The following is a 24,569-nucleotide window of genomic DNA, read 5'->3' as shown; positions in this document are numbered from 1 at the left end:
AGTTTGAAAACTATTAAAAGAAGTTGTTATAACTTTGAGCATGTTTTGTATTAAATGACTGTACTGAACTGTGTTTAGATCGGTAATATTTCGTTACCTTAACTCGGTGACAGATACGGGTAGGAGTGTTACATTAGGTGACCATTCAGCTGAACCCAGCTAGTGCATTGATTGGCATTAAAGAAAGGAATGAATTTAAGACCATCAGTTGTTATGAGTTTCTCCAAGTGACTGTTTGAGAAGTTCAATGGACAATGAGCTTTTCACACAAGCCCATTCAGTTTCCAAACATTTTCAAATGATGGTGGTTGTTCCAATTCGTCCATTCACACCTTTTGACCGTTTACATTCAAGCATTCACACAAAGGGGGCTGTTCGTGTGCCAAATGACATTAATTTTTGGCTGTTGTTCATTTGGCTATCCAAGGAGAAATTAAAAGGCTATTATGCCTCTTTAGCTGATCAAGCATTGAATCAAGCTAATTCAGCTCATTAGAGTTAATTATTAGCTGAATAGGAAGACCAAACATGTTGTCCATTGTCGTTTCTTATGTTAGAGTTTATCAAAGGTCTTGTAATTTTTAATTAGCTCAATTAAGTTCATTAATAGCTCAATTAAGCTGACTGTGTGTGTCTATTCGGCTGGGGTTTGTCTCATGCTTATAAATACTTTGTTTTCAGCTAGTTGTAGGGACCTTTTGATAAATTTATGAAATATTTCATACTTTGTGAGCTTTTCACTCTTATTGTTCTTTGTGATTTGATTTGACTTATCCAGCATTGCTAGTGGCGTCATCCTATCTCCGTTCTTAAATTTATCACTTTCGAGTGTGGTGTTCACCTATATCGTAGGTTTTTATCTGCCTAGATAACGAGTCTCGGTCCTATCCAACTATCCATTATCCACCTTAAAACTTATATGAATTGGGTCCTAATCACTATTACGGGTACGTTCGTGTTTTAAGATAATTATATCCACCTTCCATCATTTTTAAATTTGTTTATCCACTGCCAAACAACTATCTTTTTATAACTTAGCCATTTTGTTTATCCGAAACGAGAACTACTTAATTTGACGATCGGGCAATCAACGACTCAATTACTCCCATAAGCGAGTTTGTATCATTTGGTATCAGAGCTTTTCAAATTAGGTACATTTTTATCGTTTTTGTACTCTTGGAATTAAAAAATAAAAAAATTGAAATTAAAAAAAAATTCAAGTAAAAAAATTATGCATATAAGTTGCAAAATTGCAAAAGTAGGAGTTTGGTTTTGAGTATTTCAAATCAAAGAAAAGCTATTTGGAAAATTTTAATTCTCGATCTTTTGTGTTTGTTTTTTTTTTTTTGAAGAAACTATTTTTACAGCCACACTCTTTAATTTTTTTCTTTCAGCCTACCTAATTACCTTAACATCAATCTTTGTTTCTTAGCCTTTTGAAGCCAACCCACAAGTGCGTTAATAAGTTTAACGAAATTGCTAAGAACTTCGAGAGGTGAATCCGAGAGGTAAAAGGCACGAGTGAAAATACATTAAGAGGTAAAAGCCAATATTCGAGCACAAACATGGGTAGAGAGCACATCTTAATTTTCTTTGCGAAAGGATTTGTGAGGTTTGTGGTAAGATTCATTTTTCTATTTAATTTATCTTTTGTTTTCTAATACTTTGCTGAAACCATGGTCCAAGAATTTTCTAAGTTTGACTTGCCCCATGCTGTCGTTGACGAAGCTTTTGACATCAAAATGATTCCAACCCTTCAAAGCTTGGAGAATGAACCGCAACGTGAGAATCTATTTCACACTCGCTGCCATGTCCACGATAAAGTGTGTTGCATCATTGTTGATGGTGAAAGTAGTTTAAATATGGCCAGTACTAGAATGGTAGAGAAGCTTGGCTTACCCACTACCAAGCATCCGTACCCCTATACATTGCAATGGCATAACAAAGAAGGCAAATTTACGGTCACTCAACAAGTGCGTGTTGCCTTATCCATCGACAAGTATCAAGACGAAGTCGTGTGCAATGTGGTACCTATTCATGCCTGCCATTTGTGACTAGGAAGGCCGTGGAAATTGAAACGAAAGGTCATTTATGACGGCCATACCAATAGGTATTCCTTTAAGCATCAGGGGAGGAAAGTAACTTTAGTACAGCTCACTCCGACGCAAGTCTACGATGATCAACTCAAACTGAAAAATTCTGTTGTAAAAACAAGTGAGGTAAAAGAAAAACGAGAGGATAAAAATGAAAAAAGAAATTGAAATAAAAGAAAATGAAAAAGAAAAAGAAAAAGAGGAAAGCGAGAGAGAAACAAAAGAAAGTGTGAATGAAACGAGTGCAAAAGAAAGAGAGCTCGAAAAAAAAATGAGTGAAAAAGAAAAAGTGCTTGAAAAGAAAACAAGTGAAAAAGAGAAAGAGCTTGAAAAAGAAACGTGTGAAGAAGAAGAGAGTGCTCAAACACAAGGGAGGAATATTTTTGCTAACCCTCATTCAAACCTGCCTTGTGATTTCTCTTCGTTTCAAGTTCGTAAACTTCCACCTAAAGACAAGTTCCATTTCCATTACCTACGCAACGAACAACAGTTTCAATTCATTGAAGAAGGTAAGATGGAAAGTCCGAACGTTTTTGACATTTCTACAGGTAAGAAAGGTAAGGACTCTATTGAAAACCAATCGAAGTGGAACTCTTTAACTCTCGTTACCAAGCTTGTTCATACCGTTGATCTTAAAAAATTCTTTGTGAAGACTTGTTTAGTTGTTATGCATTGATTGGAAATAATGAATCTGTTTTGAAGGGTAACTTGCATAGCTTCTTTCATCTTTTGCTTTGTGTTAAAACGCACGATGACATGAGTTTCGTTACTAAACCTATTTCGAATAGTGTCACGAAATGTTTCTATCATCATTTGATTCATGTTGATTCAAATCACATCAAATTGCAAGATGTTGCGGACGTTGATGACATTGCTCCAATTATAAGTTAGCAAAACATGATTGTCGCATGTGATCAAAGGTATTCATGTAAAACGCCAAATCTGTTTGGTTTTGATTGCTACGTGAATTCTTTCAATCAATGCGATGAAATTTTGTGGATATCTTGGTTCATACGAAGATATTTTGAAAGCCATGATTATTTGTACATACATGCGATCAAATCTTATTTGTCTAGCATGATTACGTTGTTTATGGACTATGTCTTTGCATTATTTTTTAACATAAGTGACCGAATCATGTGTTTAAACATGGAGTATGTTTACCTAAGTTGTTGGTAAGAGAAGGTGAGTATCGTAGTTTTAATTTGTCTAAGCATGTTGGTCCCTTCTATTTGTTCCATGTTTTATCTTTTGTTTCAAAAACAACTTATGTGAACTCAGCTCGTTTCCAAAGTCAAAATAAATTTTTGGATTGCGGGAATTATTGTTCTACATTTTGGTTAAGAGTATTTAAGCTTCTCTTGCATGTTTATAATTTTTGATTATTTCAAATTCCTTCTTTGTTACCAGCCATGAAATCTTCATGTCAGATTGAGAAGGTAAGAGAAAACTTTATTTTAATCCCGGAGATTATTGTTCTATATTTTTGTTCAAGGAATTTGAATGAATAAATTTTCTTTTCCAAGATTATAATTTGCGAATGTCTTGTGATTCTGGTTTGTTACCATCGGTAAAGTTTGTGATTCATTCTAAAAAGGTAAGACCAACTCGTAACATGTATTTTGGCATTGGTTCATGTGTTCCATTCTTGAGTTGGATACCGAAAAGTTGTTTTTTGCTCATAACTTATAATGTCTCTAATTTGTTTTACTTTTGTGAATTGTTGGTGGTTAAGAAATTCGTGCCGCATTTTGGGATGAGCGAATAAATTTTGTGTGTTCAAACCGGGAGTTTACCATTCTGGTTTGACATTGAGAGAGATCAAGCCTTACAAATTTTGTGAAGATAAGTGTGAGCACAATGTGTGCTTAATTGTTGTTTGGACTTTAAATAAGAAAATGAAACTTGTGCATCCTGATTACAACTTTGAATTGATTCCTGTTTCTTCTATGTGGTTGTACATAAAATCTTGATTCATCTTGGAAAGGTAAGGCCAACTTATATTTTTGATCCCGGCATAGGAACATATGTTCAATCTGTGCATAACATTTTAGAAAGTTCCTTCGAGTTCATCATCCATGTTGTCACTAACCTTTTTTATTTTCGTGAAGGTGACACTTTGAAATGGATTCCTTCTAAAGAGGGAGGGCAAGCAATTAATCTGTTTCATTTTCGAGTATTGTGTAGTTTCCAGGTTTGTGACGGTGAATTTTTTTTCGAACAATTGGCCCGATTTGAAGATAAATCATTTTCAAGAGGGAGGGTATGATGCGATCCCAACCGCATTATGTTACGACACAACTCAACGCCATCGAGATTGGCTTTAACATCGAGATTGGCTAAGTGCAAAATGAAGCTTAATTTTAGTTTGTTCATTTGTGTGCAGGCCTTAATTAAGCAAGCTAGGGTTGGAAACCATTGTTGGAATAATCGAACAATCAAAGATTTCCGATTTAAGTGTTCCATGCAATGGGCAGCTACAAGCTCATTTAGTTCGTTCATACCTCATCAAAGCTCATTGAGCTCAACATTAATCGGTTTTAGCTTGTTCATCAATTTGATGGAAAATCCAATTCGGTTTCAGCTGAAATTTAGCTTTATTTAATTTATGCGTTTTGAGCTACTTAGTTGCTGGAATAAACTTAAATAATATTTAGTTTAAGTATTAAATGTGTCTTAAGTTATTTAATATGTCTAAGTATTTTCAGCATTAAATTTGTCTTAGTTAATTAATTTGTATTAATTTGCACAGCCATTTAATTTGTTTGAAATCTATTTAATTTGTCTTAGCTCAAACAGCTCTTTAAAGTGTCTTAGGCTTATACAACTTAATTGAGTTAGTTAATGTGTCCTTACCGAATTTAATTGATTTTTTTAGGTGACCATTCAACTGAATCTAGCTGGTGCATTGATTGGCATTAAAGAGAGGAATGAATTTAAGACCATCAGCTGTTATGTGTTTCTCCAAGTGACTGTTTAAGGAATTTAATGGACGAGCTGTTCACACAAGCCCATTCAGTTTCCAAACGTTTTCACATGATGGTGGTTGTTCCAATTTGTCCATTCACACCTTTTGACCGTTTATATTCAAGCATTCACACAAAGGGGGCTGTTCGTGTGCCAAATGGCATTAATTTTTTACTGCTGCTCATTTGGCTATCCAAGGAGAAATTAAAAGGCTGTTTTGACTCTTTAGTTGATCAAGCATTGAATCAAGTTTATTCAGCTCATTAGAGTTAATTATTAGCTGAATAGGAAGACCAAACATGTTGTCCATTGTCGTTGCTTATGTTAGAGTTCATCAAAGGTTTTGTAGTTTTTAATTAGCTCAATTAAGTTCATTAATAGCTCAATTAACCTAAGTGTGTGTGTCTATTCGGCTGGGGTTTGTCTCATGCCTATAAATACTTTGTTTTCAGCTAATTGTAGGGACCTTTTGATAAATTTATGAAATATTTTAGACTTTGTGAGTTTTTCACTCTTATTGTTCTTGGTGATTTGATCTGACTTATCTAGCATTGCTAGTGGCGTCATCCTATCTCCGTTCTTAAACTTAGCACTTTTGAGTGTGGCGTTCACCTATACCGTAGGTTCCTATCTCCCTAGATAGTGGGTCTCGGTCCTATCCAGCTATCTATTCTCCACCATAAGACTTATATGAATTGGGTCCTAATCACTACGGGTTCGTTCGTGTTTTAAGATCATTATATCCACCTTCCATCATTTTTAAATTTGTTTATCTGCTGCCAAACAACTATCTTTTTATAACTTAGTCATTTTGTTAATCCGAAATGAGAACTACTTAATTTGATGATCGGGAAATCAACGACTCAATTACTCCCGTAAGCGAGTTCGTATCAGAACGACTCTACATTGGGAACAACTATTTGGAAATAACTTTGGAAGGTTGGCAAAATTCTTGGGTTATTCTACTTTTGGGATGGTTTGGAGAGCATGGCTTAGAGGTTCAGATACAAAAATTGTTAAGAGTTTTTTCTTAACCTTTCTTTGGGAATGCAAGTGCTTCTTTCTTATTTCTTTAATGAACAAACGTTTCATTGTCACTTAAAAGCCTTTCATTTTTAAAATACTTCAAGTAGGTAAATTTTTCATTAAATGTCATAATACCCATCACCTATACAAATTACTTTCCATTTCCCATGTTCAAGTAACCGCTTTCAATCTCACTACCCACCATTTTAGCATGTTCATGTGCACCTTTTCTTCATAACTTCCTTTTCCAAGGCTTATAAATAGAAATTTGAGTGTCTCATTCGGGACTTTTTGATCTTTTGGCAAACTCAACTCCTCTAAATATTCTCTCTGCAAACTTCTTTATATAGCCACAACAACCACCGCAATTTTTATTCTTCTCAACCCTTATTGCTTTCATCACCACCACCTTTAACCGCACTAATAGAGAATGGGAATTATATATGGAAATGATATTTGTAAGAAATATCTAGCAAACTGTTAAAATCAAAAAAGAAGTTGTAGAGTAAGGAGTAATTTTTATATATTTTTAAATATATATTTTGTGGAATGAGATTTCAATTATTAGAATATATTAGAATACAAACTTTTTTAGTAAAATATAATAAAGTAATAAATTAATTTTAAGTTTTAAGTTTTAAGTTTTAAGTTTTAAGTTTTAAGTTTTTACACATTTAATATATTTATATATATTTTAATTTTTTGTAATTTTAATAAATAATTTTAAAGTTATTTTAATTTTATGTTCATCCAAAATAAATCTAAGTAAATGATTGTCCAAATTCATATATTCAATTAATTTTTCTAAAAACATATTTTGTCTTTTGTAAATTTTTTTTAAATTTTTCGCTGACATCAACATGTCACATCAATACATAATCACGTGGTAGTTATTGGTGGTTTCCATCCGTCACGTCAACAAGATTAACTATCAAACTTGTTAATTAATGATTTCCGTTAACGACAATGACCAATTAATTTTTTTTAGGTCAGAGATGGCTCAATTAAATGATTTTTTTATAAGGGCTCAATTATTTGTTTTATTAATTTCTTTACTAAGGGCTTTTTTAACCCTTAAACCTTTAAAATATAAATAAGGGTTAATATATATTTATATATATATATATGAACTTGAATTTGGCAATTTATACATATTTGGAGCCTAAACTCTTTTTTGGACCTAATTGGTAAGTAAATTTGAAAATTGTTAGCTAACTTGGTACTTTCTTTAGATACTAAAACGATGTTAAAATATGGGGTAAACTACATCCATGGTCACTTTTGTTTACCTCAGGTTACATTTTAGTCACGTATGTTTGAAATGTTACGTTTAGTCACTTATGTTATCGTGTAGTAACATTTTAGTCACTGAGTCGTTAATTGTCATTAACAGTGTAACGATAAGCTGATGTGGCACGTGAAATCATCATTTCAAACAAAAATTTTATGTTAAATTGTATAATTGGTCCTCATATTTTTTCGTTTTGAGCAATTTAATTTTTTATGCTTTTTAAACTTTCATTTTTTTTTCTTTATTTTCCATTCTCTTCTGCTTCTATTTCTGTTTTCCTACCTTTTCCATTTCTTTTAACATATCAAGAAGTCGAATTGGCAATGAAGTAAGAAGCAGAAAGTCGAGAGTCATCAAAACCCATAAACTCATACCATCTACTAACTATCAAAACCCTTCACCACCACCCATCATATTCATTTCATCCACTAACACCTTCACCACTACCATGACCTCATTCATGACAAACCCAACAATATCATCCCCTCACAAAATAAACCCATATTTATATCAATCAAGAATCCAAGTAAATAATAATTAATAAGCCGTAAAAAATCATAAAGAACCAAAAATTAGACAATGACCGGTGACCGAGGAGCACATATAAAAAAATCAAACCGATCTAATGGCTGGTGACAGTGATTCGATCTTGGGTAGTCCAAAAGTTGGGGATTTTTTAGATGTTTTTGAAAGGAGGTCATTGTAGTGGCGAAGGTGTTAGTGGTAAAATGAAAATGATGGGTGGTGGTGGAGGGTTTTGATGGTTAGCAGATAGTAGGGGTTTATGGGTTTTGATTATAGACAATGATGACTTTCAACTTCCTGTTTCTTTCTTCACTACCAATTCAACTTCCTGATATGTTCAAAGAAATGGAGAAGTAGGCAACCAGAAGGAGAAGCAAAAGAGAATGGAAAATAAAGAAAAAAGTAAAAAAGTTTAAAGAACATAAAAGAAAAAATTTGAATTGCTTAAAACAAAAAAATATGGGGACCAATTGTATAATTTAACCTAAAATTTTTGTTTGAAATGATGATTTGTAACATCCCTAACCCGTATCCGTCGTCGGATTAGGGTTATGAGGCATTACCGAACAAAATATAGTTTATCACGATCATTTGTTAAAATTCATGCACAAATTATACTGACTTCTTTACAATAGTTATCAAATTCAGATAGCAACCATTCACTCATTCATATAAGTCAATTTCATACATATATATATATATAAAGCATATAACCAATTAATTCAACATGCATTATTAATCATATTACTAATACGAACCATGCATCAAAGTCATTAAAAAACACGTGCTTTATAAATCCAACAGCCGAATCATGTGATCAACTATCAAGACATTCGAATTATGAAATTATATATATATATCGCAATGCTTAATCTAAGTCAAGCTGTCCCAAACGACTTAATAGGCATACATATATTAAACATTTTAAATGGCATTTTCGGACAGCAACATTTTCATTCAATTAACTTATTAATGTAGCACATATTAATTTCCAATTACCTTTTTTAGCAACTTAACTTGGCATCAGTTTAGACATCATTAATTAACATTATTACAACCAAATAAACATCATTGATTAGGCACATCAAATGGTATTCAGTCAAACAATTTAACCTCTATAGGTCATACCAATATCAAAACAAAATCTCAACTAGGTATCATTTCATAACTAAATAACATTATACTTGCTCAAAACATACTTCTCGAAATGAGCTAATTACATTACCTAACATACACAAGCTTTAGCAACATTAACAAGCCATTTTCGCATGGCTATATATATGTACAAATCAAAATAAACCATATCAAAACTAGCTTATACCTTCATACTAAATTGTCAATCAATCAAATTCAAATACATCATTTATACAATATCCTATTCAACGAAATTCAATACTCAAGTCAATGCCAAATACCTATTCAAAACTTATATCATCAAGCATCTATTCACAAGCACATGACTTCTCTAATTACCAACTTCAATCACACCATATAGATCATTTACCAAACTCAAAATATAACCATTTGAACAACTATAATACTTTAGCCACATTTATACCAAAACATACCAAAATAAGCCATCATTCATGGCTATATCTATACAAAGCAAACATATTCGTTTACAAGCCAATTCTCATGACTATATTCACAACCAAAGTACTACAACTAGTCTATACATGCCATATATCATATATACATAACTCAAAAGTACCAACTTAGATGTCCGACAGCGTGATGATATTCCCGACGACTTTTGGATCCGAGCTAGCCTTGATTCTCTATAAAACATAAGAAATTAATGCGAAGTAAGCTTCATAGCTTAGTAAGCTTGTAAGTGAATAATTCAATACATCAAATAAATACAATTCAACTAATTGTACATAACATCACCATATATACAATTACAACAAACCTTTCTCATGTCTTAAAACATGATCAAATACCATTTCATCATCTTTCTTTATTAAATACTCAAATAGGTTCTGTTCGTACCTGTATCGTCTCGTACTAACCTCTTCTTAAATCATCTCATTCATTTACCCGTTGAACCATTCAGAATAGAATTCAGATATTCGAATATCTCAATCGATAAGTACCTATACCATGGCCCATAGCCAAATCAAGGTAACTTATCCCGGAGTACCTATACGATGGCCCATAGCCAAATCAAGGTATTACTCACACCTGTAGTGTCAATATCATGGCCCGAAGCCAACACATAACCTAATGATGTGTCATTATTATCCTAAACTATTCCTAAGGTTCAACCGGGAAGTTACACTTGTCGATTTCATCATCGAACACATTCATAGAGTCATAGTCACAATCCAAACAATATCCATAATCTCTTAATCACAGTTTATGCAATATAAAAGCATTTAACATGCATTTAACATGCATTTATAATGAAATTACCACATACGAACTTACCTTGTACTCGGAAATGACGAATCGGATCGATTACTCGATAATTTTCCCCTGATCTAATTCCGGATTCCTCTTTTCTTGATCTATATGTATTCAAAATTAACTCATTTAATCATATAATCATATAATCATTCATTTTGGTCCAAAAACACACATTTGGGCATCTTTACACATTAGCCCCTAAACTTTCACATTTAATCAATTTAGTTCCTATTTCACAAATACAAAAAATTCACACAATTCAATATAACCCAAGCTTAGCCAAATTACTATAGTATCCCTAGCAGCCCATAACTTTCATTTATTTCACATTTCAACCCCTCAATTTGCACATTTCACAATTTAATCCCTAATTTGCATTTTTATCAAAAATCACTTTATAAAATATGAGAATCTAACATCAAATATTCATATTTCACCATTAAACATCAAAGAACACATAAGCTCATCAATGACAACTATCAAAATCTTTAACAGTTTTGAAATCGAAGACACGAGCTAGCTAGTACTAGTTGCAACGATCACAAAAACGTAAAAATCATTAAAAACGAAACAAAAACTGTACCCTAATAGACAAAAATGCTTTGGCCAAACCTAGGTCTTCAACTATGGCTTTCTCCCTTTTAATTTTTGGTGGAGCAAACTTAAGAAAGAGGATGACTTTAAATTTTTATGTTATTTACTTAAGATTATTTACTAGTTTACCTTTTTATCCTTGATATTAAACCATTAAAATTCCACTAACCATGCACATAAATGTCCACCCACTTTTTTAATGGTTTAATTACTACATAAGGACCTTAATTAATATTCCATAGCTATTTAATACATTTAACAAGTAGAATGCAACTTTTACATTTCACGCACTTAAGTCATTTTTCTCAAATTGAGCAATTAAACAATAAAATTAGCTCACGAAATTTTCACACATATATAATCACATACTATAAACACAAAAAATAATATTAAAATAATTTTCTGACCTCAGATTTGTGGTTCCAAAACCACTGTTCTGATTTAACTAAAACTGAGCTGTTATAGATTAACGTGCTATGTTAGATTACTGTTATACTGTTAATAGAAATTAACGGTTCAATGACTAAAATGTTACAACATGATATTATAAGTGATTAAAATGTAATATTTTAAACATAAATGACTAAAATATAACTTAAGATAAACAAAAATGACCATGGGTATAATTTATCCTAAAATATGTTGACGCGACATTAATAAATAGCATAGTAACACGTTATAAACTCACACTTTGACATATGGCAAAAAAAATATATATATATATATAATTTAGTTGTTTTTTCACATGTCATGTATATAAAAAAAAAAACCGAAGAATAAAAGATATGGAACCCCAACGAACTCTCTCATTACTGCAGGCAGGCGGGTCTGTAATACCTGGCAAGGCCACAAAAGTAAGCACCGACAGTCATACCAAAAACCACACCTAGAGATTGGATTTTAGGAAGCAGAAATCACATACGCTCCATAATTGAGTCATTAATGTCACTACAAACAATCATTCATAGTGGACCTTCAATTTTTGTCAATATTTTCTTTCACTTTCGTTCTGATTGTATTCTATTCGATGCTTTGGGTTAGACAACAATCCAGCTCTGTAATATATGATTTTATTCATTTGAGAAATTTGTGAAAATGCTTCTTTCTTTATTCATTTGTTTTATGCTTCTTTCTTTCAATTTAAAAAATTTAATTTTTAACTTTTTTTTGAATTTTAAAATTTAAGTCTGATTGTTAATATTGTTAATTTTTTTAAAAATGTTAGTGTGATATTTTAAAATAGTAAAAATACTCACTTGATATCCATATAACTAAAAATGACCTTATAATTAACCTGAATTTAATAAAATAATTTTAATGGTGTTAACAGTTGGACTTGACTTTTGAAATTGAAAAGTAAAGAGACTAAATTCTTATAAATAAAAGTATAAAGACTAAATTTCAAATATGTGAAGAGTACAGGAACTTATGGCATATTTCAACCTTTTTATACACATATTTTACTTAAATAGATACAAAGGTGAGAAAAATTCAATTGGATTGAAGAAATCATTATTTTTAATTTTTAATTAATCAAATCAAGTTATTTGATTCCTTTTGAATCAACTCGAATATTTTGAATAACTCAAATAATAAATTGATGTAAATAATCATTGAGTCCACGATAGTTTTGAAAATATACGAATCAGTCCATTTAAAAAATTACAAAATATTCAAAATATTCAAAATATTCAAAATATTTATAAAAAATTTTCCACAATTTTATAAATATATATTAAAAATTAAAATTTATTAAAATTTACTGAAAAATCTTCAAAAAATTAAAAATGATAAATGTGAGGCAGTAAATTTTCAAACCAACTTTATCATATAAATTTTCCTTTCTTTTTCTTATTTTGTTTTAAAAGAGTTTTCAAATATACATTGTGTTTATATTCTTTAACTTGGAATTTAGTCATGTTGTCAATAAGATTTATGGTTTTTTTAATTTAACTTGAACAAATTTATTCTACTCATCTTGACTTAAATCTCATATCACTCGACTTGAATTGAATATTTTTTTAAATCGAATTAAAATGATAAAATAGGACTTGTAAATTCACTTAACTCAAAAAATTTCACTCATTTCGATACTTATATATATTATATACTCATTATGGAGTGTGAATATGATCTACACTAATCTAAGCTTGTGGTTACCCAACATATTGGTTTCCAATTTTACTTAAACTTACCCATCTTTCTAAATAGTTCATACAAACCTGTTTTATATTCAACTATACTTTTTTAATTAATTAGGTTGTTTTTCTATTTTTATTATAATTTTATCTGTTTCTTTTTATTAAAACTTTAAACATTGATAACTCAATATATTTTTAATATTTATGTTTGATTTTTATGTGATATAAATTAAATAATATATAAAATCAAATCAAATAATATATTATGAAATTAAAACAATTTGAATCCAACTAGGTTTCCACATTGAATGCTGGACTCAACCTTAGATTATGTTTTAAACAAACTTAATTTTGTTATTAAAACTCATTTTAAAACTTAATACTTTTGTTAAATATTTTTGAATATTAGATCGGTTTGAAGTTTAAACTGATATGTAGCAGCTCTAATTGATAAAAATATTATAGAGATATTTGTACTAAGATTTAAATTGTATTTTGTCCTCTCTACTCATAAATGGAAAAATTCGCATCCTCTGTACATTAGAAACAAAAAAAAAAAAAAAGCAAATTGGTCCTTTAGTCAAAATCCCATCTATTTGTGTTGTTAAGTACCGAAGATTTGGTGTTTTTTTTTTTTCATTTTTTTATGTAAGTGATGTGAAATTAGAGAATGAGTAGGATACTAGGATTAGGTAAAAATACCATGTAAGCCCTTATACTAGGAGTTTGATTACATTTTGTCCCTCTACTAAAAAATAAGTAAATTAATCTTTATACATTAGATAAAAGAGTAAACTGGTATTGTTAAAAATTCTATCCATTTCTACTATTAATTACTGACTTGGATAATAAAGTAACTAGACAGCGACATATGATATGTCATATGTACCTCATACTGATGTAGCATTTGTCACGTCACCATATGTTTTAAAAAAAATATTAAAAATGATAAGAAATTATAAAAAATATTTAAAATAATATCCTAAATGAACTTGGACAAATAGAAGTTCAAATGAGCCTAGACCATAATTTGTCTAAATTCATTCTAGAACAATTGCTTAAATAATTATAAAATATACAAAATTATAATTTTTATAAAAATATTAATATTTATAAGAAATTATAAATATTTTTAAAATTTTAAAGAATTAATAATAAAAATATCACGAAAGGTTACATTATATAAGTGTATATATATTTGAATTATAAAAAAATTAAGAATTATAATAAATTTATAAAATAGGATTCATTAATTAAAATATCAACTCGATTAAAAAATTTAAATTCATAAATAATTTTATAATATTTACTAATTTTTACAAAATTAATAATTATTTATAATTCTCAATAATCTTGAAATAATTTTCTATAATATTTTATATTTATTTAATAATTATTTAAGAAATCACTCTAAAATGTGATACAGGATATAATTCTCAAATAATTATATAAATTATTTATTTTTAAATATTATCATGGCAACATGAGGTTCACGTGTAATTATATCATGTTTCACTATATGATTGTTTCAATAATCACATCAGACTTAATAGTAAAAATGTATAGAATTTTTAATAGGTTTATTTTACTCTTTGATATAACGTAAATAGATTAATTTATTCATTTTTAAATAGAAGGAACAAAATGCCAAATAACTCCTAATGTAATGGCCTTACTTTCCCTGTCATTGTTAAATAATAAATTTTGAACATATTTATATTTTTTAATATATATGGATTAATTTATTTATTTTTAATAAAAAAATAAAATACTTTAGTCGTATTTTTCAGGGCAAAATACCAAAAAAAGCCGTTTTTTTAAATTTACCGAAATGGGCCGATTTTTTGATTATTTACCGGAATGGGCCATTTTCCGGGAAATCGCGTCCACGTCAGCGCGATGTCAGGGTACGTGTCAGGACATCGCGTCCACTTCAGCGCGATTTGCTTACATGGACAAAAATCGCGCCTACGAGAACGCGATTTGCTACGTGGATGAACAGTTTATGTTTTTAAGCTTAGAAAACTTTGAAAGGCCATAACTTTTCGCTCGGTTGTCCGATTGAGACGATTTTTTTTGATTTCGAATAACTTTTCGAGATCTACGCGCTGACAAACAGCCAAAGGCGGTTTGCAGCAATTTTCATCGAAAAAGATCCTTTTTTGCCCCTAAATTTCAATTTTTTCAGTTTAAAATTGAATTTTGAAACATTCAAATCATTATTTTCCTTATTTATTTGAAGTAAACACGGATCTTTTTAATGTAATTGTCTTATATCATCCGTTATAGGTATAAGTCACTCATTCCACTTTTGAGAAGTTCCTAAAATTTTCCATTTTATTCAATTTAGTCCCTAAAACCTAAATAGTCATATTTTCAAATCTAAGCTTCGTTTTCAATTCAAATTCAAATTCATCCTTCCATAACATTCAAATATTCTTAAATACAAAAATTTTATGCTAATTTTGAAATCATTACACTTTAGTCCCTATACTTTTAACTAACAAATTATACTTTACAAATTAGTCCCTATTCATCTCTAAGCAGTTTGTCAATGCGTAGATCTCAAAAAGTTATTCAAAATAAAAAAAAATCGTCTCAATCGGACAACCGAGTTAAAAGTTATGGCCTTTCAAAGTTTTTCAAGCTAAAAAACATAAACTGTTCATGCCACGTCAGCAAATCGCGTCCTAGAGGGCGCGATTTGTGTCCACGTCAGCAGGTCGCGCTGACGTGGACGCGATGTCTTGACACGTACCCTGACATCGCGCTTACGTGGCCGCGATTTCGCGAAAAATGACCCATTCCGATAAATAATTAAAAAACCGACCCATTTCGGTAAATATTGAAAAAAAAGAGTTTTTTTAGTAAAATAGCCTATTTTTCATTCCATTTATTTTAAATTTTAAATTTCAAATTGAAGTTATTTAATTTCGAAAGTCTTAAAAGCAAAATTTGAAATGCTTCATTGATAACAACCAGGAAGGATGAAAAATTTATTTCTTCAATGATTAACATGTTTGCTGTTTATTTATTTATTTTGTTAGTCTGTTGTAAGATTATATCAGTAAATTAACAATTTTTTTGATGTTTTTCTATTATTTTATCAACCAAAATTTATCTATTTTTCCCATATATTATTGCTGGAGTATTTTAAAATTCATCTGCCAATTGATAAATTGACAATTTATTAACCTTTTTGGATGAATTGACAATTTTTTATTTATCATTTTATATTTTCTAGCACTTAAAATGAAAAATAAAAAAGACCGGCAGATATGATGGCCCATCACTCAGCTAAGAAAGAGAGGGGAAGAATCGGAGAGAAAAGACCTTTTCTTCGTCTTCCTCTGAAAATTTTCATCTCCCTCTGTTGAATTTCGCCATTTTTGTGTCTTTCATCGTTTCTTGTTTTGCATCCTAACCCTCTCTTTGTTTCTCTCATTCTCAGATAAAATTTTCTGCCCTCAAAATGATAAAATTTCATTGAAAACCCGATTTTATATTGTTTTTTTCTTCCTTTTTTTGCCCAAAGCAAGTCTTCAATCTCGGATTCCTAGATCTGTTGGAATTCATTTCTGGGAAATACCCATATATTTGATTTACACAGAAGATATCTATCCATTTGGTTTTTTGATAAAGCGTGTGAAATTATGGACGAATTTGGCGTTTTAACAGAGCGTTACGGCTTAAAACCGCAAGGAAAATCGGTTCCGATGTCGCAGGGCAAACGATCCACCGCCACCGCCGCTGCTACCGCAACCACCGACTGGGGTTTCGGGTTCGATTCAGGCTCGAACCGAAACCCCATGTCGTTCTCTTCAAAATCCTCGCGGAACTCGGGTCCCAATAGCGGTTCTTTGCTCGACGATCACGACTTTTTCCCCAAGCAAAACTCCCGTAATTTTTTTGGTTTGGGCGACGATTTTGGTGGTTTTCAAAACGCCACGACGAAGCAATCTAATACAAGTAATAATAACAGTAGTAGTAACGGATCATCTTTCGATTTGGCTTCAATGTTATTGAATTCAGGCTCAATATCTTCATATGCGAATTCGTACGTTGTTGATGATTTATTTGGAGGAACGACCGTCTCACAAAATGCAAATAACGATGATGATTTTGGATCCTTCGTCTCTTCCACCAAGCAAAAGGGTTCTGCCGGTGACTTGCTGGGTGATTTTAGTGGCGTGGCGGCGAAATTGAAGAGTTCTAGCAGGAATGGATCGTGGGATTCGGCGAATAATGAGGCTGGTGTTGATGATTTGATACCCGGGTTCGGTGCAAGCAGCCCTTCAGTTAATAGGTACTTATACTTGCTGAAAATGAATATGATTTGTTCACTAAAAATTGTATATATTTTCTGCGTGATTAGTGTTGATTTGAGTGTTAAAGTTTTAGCTGAATAATTTGCCGTTTGATTCTTCTGTATTATTAGTGTATTGCTGATAATGGAGATGGATAATAATGGTTTTTAGTTAAGAAATCAAGCATTGGTAGAATAATGGACAATAGTTGTTTTCATAATTGTGACTTGTAAGAGTTGTTACTTTTTTCTGATACAAAATTTGTATTTTGGGGTTTAGTTTGGATAAGTAGCTCTGAAGTCTTCAAGAATACAATATGAAAGATAATTTTATGGATCGGAATAATAATTTTTTCATGAATCATGGACAATGTTATGGCTGTGTGTAGATGTTCGGTCAAGATCAATATTGGCAACAAAAAGCTCATGATTTCGGAACTATTTATTTTATTCCTCTCTTATTTGCTTCTTAAACATAAAATTGTGACTGCTTGCAATCTATTACTTGCTATACATTCATAGGCAATATTGCAATGGAAATTGTTGAGCTAGTGGTCCTGGTTAGGAAGGAAAAGATATTGGATCTGTAATCTTTGGACCCTGTTGTTTTGTATTTGACTTCAGCGATAACTATGATTTTGTATCACACATTTGGTGCACATATTTGCTGGTGGATGTTATGAAGTAGCTGCATCAGAGGAACCTTTTGTTGTATGTAGAATTATGATGTTAGTATGTAGAAATTAGAATTTCTTATTTGCTTATTTTATTTTATTTTTCTTTATGTAGGACTAATGTTAAGACAACCAAGTCAACCAGATCATCAGAGGAACCTTTTGTTGTATTAGACTCTGATTTCGGCACAGAATATAATTTCTCAGAAACGCCCACGGATCCACTGGGAGAATTCAGCGTTCTTAATCGATCTGGAGGAACAAAGCTTCGTGGTTCTTCAAATGCTTCACAATCATTTAGGTCTCCTCCAAAACCAGCACAAGTTTCTAAAGAAGAGAAAGGTTGTTCTTCATCCTTCAGAAAAAAATAAAGCTTAATTTGATAATTCTTTTTTGATTCCATCATTAGCTTATTGAGAGCATTCTTGATGTAGCCAAGAGTTCTGGTGCATCTCTGATAGATGAACTTGAGGACTTTGCCATGGGGAGAGCGCACAATAAGTCTAGTAGACCTAAAGAAGCTGAAGATGCTACGAAAAAGACTCAATCAAATGGAGAAGATGACCTGGAATCCTTTTTTGGTGTGAGTTCCAGATCAAATAGTGCACCAAAGACAAGGGCAACTACTTTGGTGAGCACTATAGATGTAAAAGTACACCACTTATTGAAAACTGCGGAACTTTTCATTGATATCGCTTCTTTCTTTATGTTCTTATTAGGACCCTATATTTGATAAAAATATGCACAACAGACAGCAAAAGACATCTGCAGGTGCACCATCCACTGCAAAGAAGGCTTCTCCTGTCACTATGATGAATGGAATGGATGACCTCTCTTTTATTTTTGGAGGTATTTTATGTTGCTGAAATATAGAAATGGACTATGTCTAGCTATGGAAGTTATATTTGTACATTAGCTCTTTGATGTTAATCTTTTTTATAATTTTTGTTCCCAATAGCTGCCTCAATGTCTGGAGAATTTGAGGAAGTTGCTGGGGAAAGTGAAGAAAGACGAAGGGCCAGATTGGGACGTCATCAAAGGACCCAGGACAGAGTGGTGCGTATACTCTCACCTTAAAGTTTATTTTTGCTCTTTCATTATTAGGCGTAAATTAGATTAGTAGCAGTGTTGTCAAGGATGCTAGGCTCACTCAAGGTGCAAAGTCCTCTATATAGCCCGAGGCGCAAAAAAAGCACTCGCCTGAGTAAAACAAGGCGCATGCATATACATATAAATACATATTACATTGTATTATGGTTGCTCTGTTAGTTAAAAAATAAAAAAAAAATACATTACTTTCAGGTCTTCGCCATTACAATAATGGTTAAAAAAAAAGAAAGATATTAATCTTTTGCTTGGAATTTATATTACCAAACTTATTGCAAAGAAATTGCAACAGGAAAATAAAATAGAGGAGAAAAAGAACTAAAAGAATAAGAAATAATAGAATTGATAGAGGATTAGAAGAAAGGTTAAAATATGCTTATAGTCCCTGTACTATTCGAAAATTAGGAATTTAGTCCCTGTACTTGCACTTCCAAGAGTTTAGTGCCTCTAATTTTTAGATCTCAAAATTCAGGTCCAACTGTTAATACTTAGTTAAACTTTTTTTTTTTGTGTTAAAATCAGGTTCATTACAATATCTTTTTTTAATTATATAGCTACCAAGTGAGTAGTTTTTCTATTTCAAAATATCACAGCAATGAATTTAACAAAAAAAAAAAAAAAGAAACAGTGTTAACCCGTTAGACTTGAATTTGGAAATCTGAGAAGTAGAGGGACTAAATTCCTAGAAATATAAGTACAGAGACTATTGGCACATATTAACCCAAAAAACCATGTTTACCTTTTGCTTCGTAGTGTCTGTATCGGGTTTTAACTAATAAAGTTGAGGAATAGTAGGTTTATAATTAATAAAATAAAGAGAAATAATAATATTTTGAGTTTTAAAATAAAAAAGAAAGAAAAAAAGAAAAGTTAAAAGTCAGCTTAGGAATTAGTAATATTTCAGGTTTTCTTTAGAAAATAAGAAAAGGAAAAAGAAACTTAAAAGTTTAAAGTTGCTTCAATGGGTATTTGGGTTTTTTCCCTTAAAATATTTTTCTATTGAGTGGGTCTTTGAGTTGAAAAAAAAAAAAAAAGTTGCGTCTCCACCGCTTCACTCTATTATGTGGGGGTATTTGAGTTTAAAAAGAACAAAAATTAAAATTGGCTCACTGCTTCACTCAAGCTAGCTTTTTTGTTGCCTAGCTTAGAGCCCAAAGCGCAGTAAAAGCACATTAAGGCAAGCACCCAGTAAAATCGCTTCGCCTAAGAATGTTAAAAGCTTAATGTTGATTTTTCGCTCTGCCTTAACGCCTAGGCAAGCCCCTTAACAACATTGATTAGTAGAAGTATAAGAAGAAATTTACTGGTAAGGAAAGTACAGTCTGATGTCAACAAAGGTATAAGTTTCTGATTTTTTCGCTCATGCTCCCTCACATGTATAAACACACAAGTAAATACTTCATAGCCTGAGGCCTCCAATAGGGTGTTAACCCAAGCACAAGGCTAATTTTCCAGGACAAAATTTCAAAGAAATGCCAATCATCTAGCTCTTCCATGTATATTTGAGTAGTTTTCACATTGCTGCTAACCTGAATCGCGGACCCTTTAGTTCCTTTCGTAAGACTTACCTATGTCACCTTGATCTTGGATATGCATAATGTGCTGGCAGAAATGCCAGGCAAATACTTACCATGGCTCCTTTATTGCTATACCATTCTCTCTCTCTCTCTCTCTGTATATATATTTGTATGTGTGTTTGTGTATTTTAAAGTTTGCATATTTTCCTTGTAAAACATAGTTCAGCAGTTCTAGGTTGTTTTTGTGCCAGGCAAGAGCAGTTGCTGATATGAATCAGCGTGATCGTCAATCACAGAATGAGCAAGAAGAGAGATATGTAAGTAGTTCAGTCTATGCCTTAATTGTAGATTAGACATGGGGTTTCTTATTCTTCTTGGCTGCATGCGCTTTACATGCTTTTGCACCATTTCTTTATTTATATTTTATGAATTCTTGAATTTTAAGGGGTTTGTTTTTTGCCTTGATTTTGATAGAGGATTGCTGAAGCTATGGATTTTGAGATAAAACGCTGGGCTGCAGGGAAGGAAGGCAATATGCGTGCACTGCTTTCATCAATGGAACAGGTGTGTTACTCATCATTTTCCTATTCTCTGCTTTTTTCTTCTAATAAGAAATTATCTGTGTAATTTTTTGAAATAATTATTGAATATCTAGAACATTTGGCTTCTTGGTTCGCATAACTAACCTTTTACCTTAACAAATAGGTACTTTGGCCTGAATGTGGTTGGGAGCCAGTTTCATTGACTGATTTGATTACCTCTGGCTCAGTCAAAAAAGTTTATAGAAAGGCCACATTATGTGTCCACCCTGATAAGGTTCAGCAGAAAGGTGCCACTCTTGAACAGAAATATATTGCTGAAAAGGTTTTCGATATTCTCAAGGTACTGTATGAGTTTCACTGTCATTTACAAGGAATCATTTTTAACATTAGTTGTATCCTCAATAAACACATTGCGTCCTTTACGAAAAATGAAGTTCAAAACTCTGATTTTTGGTGTGGTGGGTCTAGTCAGTCTACCAAGTAATTAGCCATTGTGATGGTTCTTTGAGTAAAACTTATTTGAAATGGATTGATTTTTCAATTGAGTAGACTTGTTTTGTAATCATTTTAATACAAACTATAGTTTTGGTTATACATGGGTGGTTCTAAACTAAAATATAGTTGACAACGGTTCTTGTGGCTTTTGGATTTTAATGTATATATATGCATTGAAACAGGAAGCTTGGAACAAGTTCAACAAGGAAGAACTTTATTAAAACCTGTAAAGTATAAATAGCTCATTTGAAGAATCGAGCTATTTTTATTTGGGAATGGTTCCTTCTTGAAACAGAAGGTGCAAGAACAGCCGTAGCAGTGTTATGGGTTCGCAATGATGACACGGTCCAAACTCACGGGAACTTTTATCAAGGAATGAGGCGATTTGGTAAGGAGTAAATTTTTTTTGTTTTCGTGTATGACTGTAAATTAATATACGTTAATCAGGAAGCAAGTAGATTTCGCCATATGTTTCATTTATTTTTGCTTTGATAGACTTCTCTTCTCTCTCTCTCTCTCTCTATATATATATATATATAAAATATAAGAAAATCGTCTTTGTTGTAATTTCAGATCAATTGTATTAATTATCATTTTCTTTGTTGAATAAATTTAATGCCGAGCGTTTGAATTTGAAGGGAAGGCGAACACCCTGACCAGCAGATAAGATCTCCAAGCTTATAAATGACTACTATAACTACTCCAATGTTTCAATTTGGTCATAGGTAGCTATTTTCTTGGATCTGTTTAGTATTTAAATTTTAATTCTGCATTGATAGCTAATAACATAACTAGATAACACGGTGGTAAACATTAATAAACAATCAATCCTTTTTTATTTATTTAAAGTAGATAGATTTATAAAATAAATTTTAAATGAATGAATTTGGATAAATAGTTTCACATGGATTTGGAAAGCTATTTGTGATTTTGTATATTTTAATTTTTTAATGAATTCACTTTTCTTATATTATTATTTTAGAACTAAAATCTAAAATCTAAATTATCTTTTAAAATATAACATTTTATTAAAAATTATAAAAACTATTTTACGAACTTGATCAAAGAATGCCCAGATGCAAATGAATTAATTTCGATACGGCTTTTTTGATAATTATATATTAACTATATAATAATAAGATAAGAACGAAAGGTTTTTCAGAATTTTTTTTATTTGTAATTTTTTCAGAAAAGGTATTTTTAGATAAGTTGAAAATCTTTATTTTTTAGTTTTATTTTTGGGATAATCTCTCATTTTCAATAAAAATATGGACTTTGTTTCATTTTTGTTTGGATTTTGTTTTGTTTATCCCTCCATTTTGTATACCGTAAATAGATCATTCATTTGTTAGTTTAATTCATCTTGTTTTATAAGTATTTTTCTTTGTTTTGCTTCAATAATTGTGAGATTTACTTAACAAATCTCCGGTTTCAAACAACTTACCATCTATTTTTGTCTTCTTATTGACTTTGGTTGAAGAAGATTCTTGATTTTAATAGAGGTATAATGATAAATTTGGCTCTTAATGCTTATATCTTTTGTCTAATTAGCTTTTAGCGTTTATATATTTTGCCAAATCGATCATTATTCTTTTTTAATTAAATTTGGCCCTTAGTCTTTTTAAAAGGTCTAATTTGACCATCAACCTTGAGTTGGTTTTTTTTAACAAAATGCTGATTAAAACCTTAAAAATTTTTCGTATAATGATAAATTTACATCTTAATATTGACATCTTTTGTCAATTTAACTTTTTGAGTTAAATTTGGTCATTAATCTTTCAAAATAATTAAGCCACTATTTTTAATGGAAATGCTAACTAAACATTAATTATTTAACAATGTTAGCATGACAACCCGAATGCCGCTTGTGTGTACTTCATGTTAATATGATACTATTTGTCTTATATGTCATGCCAACATATAATTTAAAAATTATAAAATATTCAAAACATAAAATAAATCTAAAATTATAAAAAGGTATTTGGTACATTATAGTGTACTTTTTTTTGTTCCATAAGCACCTTAAAACATTGCCATGTGTCCTTAAATATATATATATATATATATATATATATATATATATAAGCAAAAATACCAATTGAAATAATAAGTTCAATTGAAATTTTTTGCTTCATCAATCATTACAAACGGTATTCACAAAAATAGAGCAGCTGGACCAGAGTAGAAAAGAAAAAGAAATCGATTCATCATCTTTATAATTAGGTCAAGAAAAAACTTTTGGATCTAATACAAGAATACAAGAAAGGCTGCCTCACAAATATTGATTAGTAGAATTTTTTTTTATTCCTTGCTCTTTTTTCTTTTATCTATATCTAATACTATCGACTACTCTTACTTGTTACTAGACGACTAAGTAATTCCTTAAAAAAAAAAAAGAGGGCTTCCAACAAAAAACAAAACCTTTTGTGCGACTATGAAAAAAAAAGTCAATTTTTATATTTCACATCTAATTGACTTGCGGAAATATGATAATTTCCTTCATGAATTATTATAAACCAACTCGTTGGATTCACAGGTTACCCGATCTTCCGCTTCTAGGCCCAAGTCAATATATATATTAGTTTTTAAAAATATTTTACTATACCCTTATAGGACACTTGTCATCACCTTGACCCTTGTGGAGTCTAAAAAACTTCACTAGAAGTGTATCAAAGATTTTCCCTTATAAAATTAAAAAAAGTTCATAAAAATTCAAAAAAAAAAAATGAAGTTCATGTGGACTGTCATGCAGGTTGACATGTTTAAAAATTTAAAGTTTGAGTCAAATTTTCATTTAAAAAACAACAATTCGGTTCTTTTTGAAAGGTTGATGATCAAATTCAAATCTTTTTAAAAGGTTGAACGTCAATTTTAACTAAAAA

The 24,569-nt window shown here is 30.9% G+C and overlaps 1 protein-coding gene across 1 annotated transcript; it reads left to right on the top strand.

Moving 5' to 3' along the window:
* The first annotated feature begins 16,316 nt into the window (after nt 1-16,316).
* LOC105783051 (auxilin-related protein 2) lies at nt 16,317-22,324 on the top strand. Its single transcript, XM_012608230.2, has 9 exons — nt 16,317-17,352; nt 18,142-18,368; nt 18,461-18,657; nt 18,746-18,875; nt 18,985-19,082; nt 20,902-20,967; nt 21,125-21,214; nt 21,356-21,532; nt 21,870-22,324. Exons 1-9 carry the CDS (start codon nt 16,700-16,702, stop codon nt 21,906-21,908), a joined length of 1,677 nt encoding a protein of 558 aa, XP_012463684.1. The 5' UTR covers nt 16,317-16,699; the 3' UTR covers nt 21,909-22,324.
* Nucleotides 22,325-24,569: the final 2,245 nt, after the last annotated feature.

The sequence above is a fragment of the Gossypium raimondii genome, chromosome 2 (assembly GCF_025698545.1).
Source record: "Gossypium raimondii isolate GPD5lz chromosome 2, ASM2569854v1, whole genome shotgun sequence".
Taxonomy (NCBI): domain Eukaryota; kingdom Viridiplantae; phylum Streptophyta; class Magnoliopsida; order Malvales; family Malvaceae; genus Gossypium; species Gossypium raimondii.
This window is presented reverse-complemented; position numbering and strand designations above follow the sequence as displayed.